At 60.4% G+C, this 5,796-nt stretch overlaps 1 protein-coding gene across 1 annotated transcript; it reads right to left on the bottom strand.

Moving 5' to 3' along the window:
* Positions 1–1,136: 1,136 nt before the first annotated feature.
* Positions 1,137–4,674, bottom strand: SHISA4 (shisa family member 4). Its single transcript, XM_082703824.1, has 5 exons — positions 4,230–4,674; positions 3,760–3,931; positions 2,842–2,975; positions 1,862–2,029; positions 1,137–1,635 (listed from the first exon to the last, which is right to left on the bottom strand). The coding sequence occupies exons 1-5, from the start codon at positions 4,300–4,302 to the stop codon at positions 1,589–1,591; spliced, it is 594 nt and encodes a 197-aa protein (XP_082559950.1). The 5' UTR covers positions 4,303–4,674; the 3' UTR covers positions 1,137–1,588.
* Positions 4,675–5,796: the final 1,122 nt, after the last annotated feature.

Below are 5,796 nucleotides of genomic sequence, written 5' to 3'. Positions count from 1 at the left end.
GCTCTGGCCACAGCTCTGCCTGCCCCTCAGTATTAACTTTCTCTCTCTGTGTGGTCAGGTCCAGGGGCAGACTCCTGGGCCCCTGAAAATTTAATGAGGATGGGAGGAAGCTGTGAATCCCTGGACAGAGGATTTGTAGGCTTTGCCTACAGCTGTCTCTGACGCTGGCCGAGGAGCCCCTCACTTCCAGCCTGTGTGACGAGAGCCTCCCTGACACTCTGTGGGTGTCAGAGGGCATGGTTAGCACAGTGTCCATATGCAAACCAGCTGGAGGACAAGGCTGTGGGGCTGGAGGACCCTGGGTGAGGGAAGGAGGGGCTGAGCATATGGGTGTTGGGGAAAGGAGACTGTTGGTTGGAGGGTTTTGCCAAGCCACCCTGGCACTTTTCCCACTTGAATTAAAAACTGTAGAACTTCTTTCCCTACATCTGTCACCAGACAAGTCCTGAGAACACAAGGACCCAGGTCCTCAGGGAACAAGGCAAGAGGGTAGAACTTGGTGCCCAAGCATCTCCAAGGGTGGGGGCGTCTGACTGGCTCAATGGGGGTCTAATTTCTTAGTCCTGATGATCCAACGCAGCCAACAGGAACACCTCCCATCAACCTCTTGGGCGGCTCAATCCCTCCGCTTAGCTCCTAGAACCTCTCAGATCAGGAAGGACAGGCAGGGGTCACAATTTCATGTACGTATTTCACCCTCATGACAGCCCTGAGGCATCATTTCCATGGGATAGCTGAGAAAACTGGGCTCAGACATACACCCAAGGTCAACCAGTGTGGGGACCCACACATGAAGCTAAGTGTCCCGGGAAAGGGGAAGGTGCCTTTGTACAAATGTGCAGTGCCTTCCATGTCACAGGGGCCTGACCCCTAGTGGGCAACCTCTGTAATGCAAATAAGCCCCCTCTTCCCAGCTGTGGCAAAATCCACCTCACTGGCTTTGGGAACACAGCTCGAGGAGCCCTCAGCCTGGGGGGCGGCTCTGCTGGTGGAAGCAGGTGAGGGGGGATGCTGAGCTCCAGCCCTGGCGCCTGCCTTCCCAGCCTGGAGGATGTGGCACTGGCAGCACTCAGGGCCCAGCTGCAGGCAGAGCTTCTGGAAGGTGTGGACGGGCCCAATGAGGCAACTGACATGAGTTACAGCTTTACAGCTTTAATCCAGCAGTTGGAGCCCTGTGACCAGTGGGGCAGCCGGGAGCAGGGCTTCCGCCCACTGCTGATGGAGCCCTCTCCCTGCTCTGCCCCGGCCCACAGTGCGCAAACAGGGAGGGCCCCAGCGTTCCTGGCTGGGATCTTGGAAGTTGACGGACTCTGAGAAAGCAGGGGTCTTGACCCAGGCTTTCATGTCCTTCTCTTGTCCCAGTTAAAAACAGTCCAGTGATCCCAAGCCCTCCCCACCCACCCCTCATTCACAGCCAAGTTCCAGCTCAGCTCCTGGTCTACTTCCCTGGGGCTCCATCACCAGCAAGACCCAGGGCTTGGCTTGGTCTGGGGCCTGAGGAGTAGAGGACCCTCGCCCACCCCCAGGGCCAGATGCAGATACAGGAGAAGGGCATCACTGAAGGGGCAGCAGAGACACAGCTGGTTCCTCAGGGTCCTGGGTAGGACGGCTGTGGTGGCATATAGGGGGGAGGAGCTGAAAGCCAAGGAGACAGGATGAGGGTGGGGGGCGGGCCTGGGAGGACGGGAAGTGACCCCCAATTCCAGAGGCTATGAAGGATTCATAGGGAAGAGGTAGCCTGGATGTTTCCAGCTGAGGCAGAAGTCTGGGAGAGGGACTCAGGGTGAGAAAAGAGCAGGGGAGGTCCCAGCACAGAGGTAGGGGGCAGGTGGGAGCAAGACACTCCAGATGGCTCACTTACCTGCAGGGTTGTAGATAGGGGGCCCAGCCGGGTAGAGTGGATACTGGGGAGCAGGACCACTAGGAGGGTACATGTAGCCAGGCTGTGGGGGTGCGGGGCCAGCTTTGGGGTCCTGGGGGTATGGGTACACTGGCTGCACTGGGATGCCTGTCATTGGAATCTCCTGGCCTAGGTGGGGGACAAGGATCAGCATCAAAACTCCACATCCATGGCGAAACCTCCTCCTCCTGCCCTGGAAACCAAGGTAAGCACCCCTGGGCGCCTGCTGTCTGTTCTGGCGGGCTCCAGGCTGGCCACCTGCTGCCTCTGCCTCCCAGACATTGCCTGGCAGAGTTGAGCAGGGAGCTGTGCACGTGGTCCCCACGAGTCAGTCTGTGTTTAGCAGGTTTGCTCCCCTCAGCAGGTTTCAGAGGCCTCACGGGCCAGAGAGCAGAGCCCAGGGAATGTCCCACTTAGGCAAGGATAGGGCAGCTCCAGAGTCTGGTATCTTGTTATCTAGCACAGCTGCCACTCAGGGGGTCCGCCTTCAGTCTTTTCCTCCCATTCTGATCCCCCGTGCAGCGCCACCATTCCCACACCCATCAGGGTTGGGCGAATGTGTGGTCACATGCCTGCACTCAGGCATACATTCATTCCACTGTACACTAGGGTTCATGCAATTAATGCTAACGTCTACAGACCCCATCCCGTGTCCTTTCCAAGAGTCACGTGCGTGCCTGTGCCCATGCACACACACCACCGTTGACAGACAGCCTGCCACGCACATCTGAGTATTCCCATGCACGCATGTCCGCGGACACGAAGTCTGCTGGTTCACAGAGAGCCCTGGCCACGTTCTTATTTCTGGGGTTTCCGGCTGGCAGGTGTATGTACACAGAAGCACTCGCTGCTACACAGTTCACACATGCTTGAACTCTCTGGTGCCCACCATGGAGGTCGACCCAGCCTACCGGATTTATCTTGCCCGGTACCATACATACCTTCAAATGGGCTCTGCAGATGCTGGCGCCGGCGGTACAGGTAGCAGCAGGAACAGAGGAAGCAGCAGATGGTGGTGGCCACCACAGCCACAAAGAGGATCACAGCCGAGGCGATGCCTGCTATGGTCTTGGGACTTAGACAAAGAACAGTCCCCTCACCTTCCAACACTCAAAGGAGGGACTCCTCATTATGGTGACCATAACACTGTGCTCCAACTCCTGGCCAGCAGGGGGCCACAGCAAGCTGAGATTTGGGGTTCCTTGAGGGGCTCTGCCCAGTCCCTGTGGAGGAGATCTTAGGGGACCTCCATGTCCCAGAAGACCGTGCTGCCTGGCTGCCTAGTGTGAGGCATGCGGGGATTTGTAGTGTGCTCCCCACTTCGTTGCTCCTACATCTACAACTTAATTGGTTAGACTTTGAACATGTTAGCACTAAAAGGCACCTTAGAAATAATCTAGAGCCCCTTTCTATCAACCCCCCAACACGCAGTCTCCTTACACCTTTTCTATATTAGCAGTTCCCTGCAAAAAGTTTGAAACCACCAGTTTGGCAACCCCTGCATTTCGTGAAGAGGAAATAATGACCCAGGAGAGGACGAGCCTTCCCCAGAATGACATGGTGAAGGAGCAGTGGACCTGGAAATCAAACCCACCTCTCCTGCCTTCTTGCCAGAGCTTCTCCCACAAAGCTGCCCCACTACCCACCCTCCACCAAGCACAAGTCGGTTAATACGCCTTTCCTAGAGCTTCCAGGCCCCAGCACCAACACCCACTCTGTCACCAGGCTGAGTCCTAGGTCTGGGCTCAGGCTGTGGAGGTGGACATGGAGAGGGGCTGGAGGGAGACAGGGAGGAGGGGAGGCCTGGGCAGGACTCCTCAGAGGAGGCTGGAGGGGCGGGGGTGGAGGCGGGGGCCCACCTGAAGGCCAGGCAGTGCTTCTGCTGCCTCTCGGTGATGAGCAAGGTCAGGTCTCTGCAGCAGTACCGCTGGTAGCAGGTCCCGCAGCAGAAGGTGAAGAACTCGCAGTTAAAGCCTGGATGCCAGGAGCCATTCCGGTCCAGGTACCACAGGCAGTCCTCGCCGGCCAGCACTGCGGGCAGGTTGGGGTGGGGGCCCATGGCCATCGGGCCAGCTTTCCGTCCGCCCTTAGCCCCGCTCCCCCAGGCTCCCAGCCCGCCGTCTCCCGGGTCGCGGGAGCTGCCCCTCGTTGTCACCCCGAGGGGCTCCGCCCCTGAACCCCCGCGGCCTCCCTCCGCGGCTGACTCCGCGCCCCGGGTCAGCTTCCCATGGCCCAGCCTCCCCGCCGGGTCTCCTCCCGCTCCCCGCGGGTCAGCAGCACCCAGCGGAGCCCCGCGCCCACCCCGCCGCCTCGCCGCCCAACCCCTTACCCAGGGGAGCCCCCAGCACCAGGAGGGCGGCCGCGGCCAGCGGCGCGGCCCCGCAGAGCCCCGGGGGCCGCATGGCGGGGCTTGGGCGCGGCCGAGCTCGGCCGCCGGGAGCGTGGAGCGCAGGACGAAGCCGGCCGGCGGGAGCTGCTGCGGGGCCCAGCCCGCCGCCAGGCTCGGTTTCCTCTCCCGCCTCCTGCGAGGGCGGGACTAAGGCCCGGGCCGCGGTAACCCTGCCCCCCACGTTTCGTGCCCGGCCCAGGGGGCCACCCACCGGCGACGCCCACCCAGCCCGGGGCTCGGGAGCTGGGCGCCCCTCTCCCAGCCCGGTGCTACCCTGTACCCCGCCCACGGCTCCACCGTGGCTCCTCCTGCCCGAGCCACCGAGGCCACAGCGGGGCCGCTGGTCTCTGCAGCCAGGGAGGTCCAGCCGTGCCCTGGGCCCGCCCCCGCGGCCTGGGCCCAATCAGTATCCCAGACCCCAGAAGCTCCGATCCTGATGCTGTCTCCGAGTGCCCAGGCACATGGGCCAACCCTAGAAGGGCAGGGCTGGACCTTTCCCTGTGCAGGACCTCCTCTGCCCCAGTGTCCAGTCCAGGACGTCCTGCGGGGGGCGGGAGAAGAGGGAAAAGAGCCTGAGAGCACCCCGCCCCCACTCCCAGAACACAGGCACCCATTGAGAGGCAGCTCAGAGCGGCTTTGTCCCTGGCGGTGCCCACAGGCCTGGACTCTGCCAGCTGCACTGGTTCCCTGAGATGGCCCCTTCCCCCTCTGAGTGGACAGCGCTGGCATGCACCAGCCTATGGCCTCATCAGTCGGGATGACAGGCTGGGGCCACCTGGACCCCATCCAGCTAGACACCCTTCAAAAACTCCTTTCTTCATAAAGCAGTCCTGCAGAAATCCTGCATAGGCTAGGGGAGCATAGGGAGGGCAAGAGTTAATTACAGTGGAGACAGTGGTTTTGGTGGAAGGGGGGGAGCCAGTTAATCCCCTTACAAATTTATACTGTCAGTATATGTCACTATGTGACATGTGACATATATGTCACTATGCCCGCTGCTACCTGGGCTACCTTGACCACGACCTGCCTGTCACTCCAGGGACCAGACTGAAAGCCTACCTCAAGCCGTGGCCTTAGTGCAGTCCCTTACAAAGCACTTTGACAGGTAGCTCATGAGAGGGTTTCCCCAACTCAGTGAGCTCAGCGAAGCCGACAGGTGACAGGTGTCCTCATCAATCCTATCGTACAGATGGAGAAAGTAGGACTCAAGGGAGTTGTAGGACTTGCCAGAGATAATACAGCCCACGAGAGGCAGAGGCAACAACAGCAGGGCCCAAGTCTTCTAAATCCAGGTGGGTTCCCCTTCCTGACAGCAGAGGGTGTGCAGTGAGTCTCTCCGGTGTTTGGAGGTGAGGGAACCCGGGCAGGGCAGGGGAGGTGCCGCAGAGCCTAAATAAGTTAGGAAGGGCGGCCAGAAGACGAGCTGCCCTGTCTGGGGCTCATGTGTGTGCTAGCACACCCAACCTGAGAGCTGGAGTAAGAGAGGACTGGTTCCTGCCCCAGGTAG

Source organism: Mustela nivalis (genome assembly GCF_964662115.1).
Source record: "Mustela nivalis genome assembly, chromosome: 16".
In the NCBI taxonomy this organism is placed as follows: domain Eukaryota; kingdom Metazoa; phylum Chordata; class Mammalia; order Carnivora; family Mustelidae; genus Mustela; species Mustela nivalis.
This window is presented reverse-complemented; position numbering and strand designations above follow the sequence as displayed.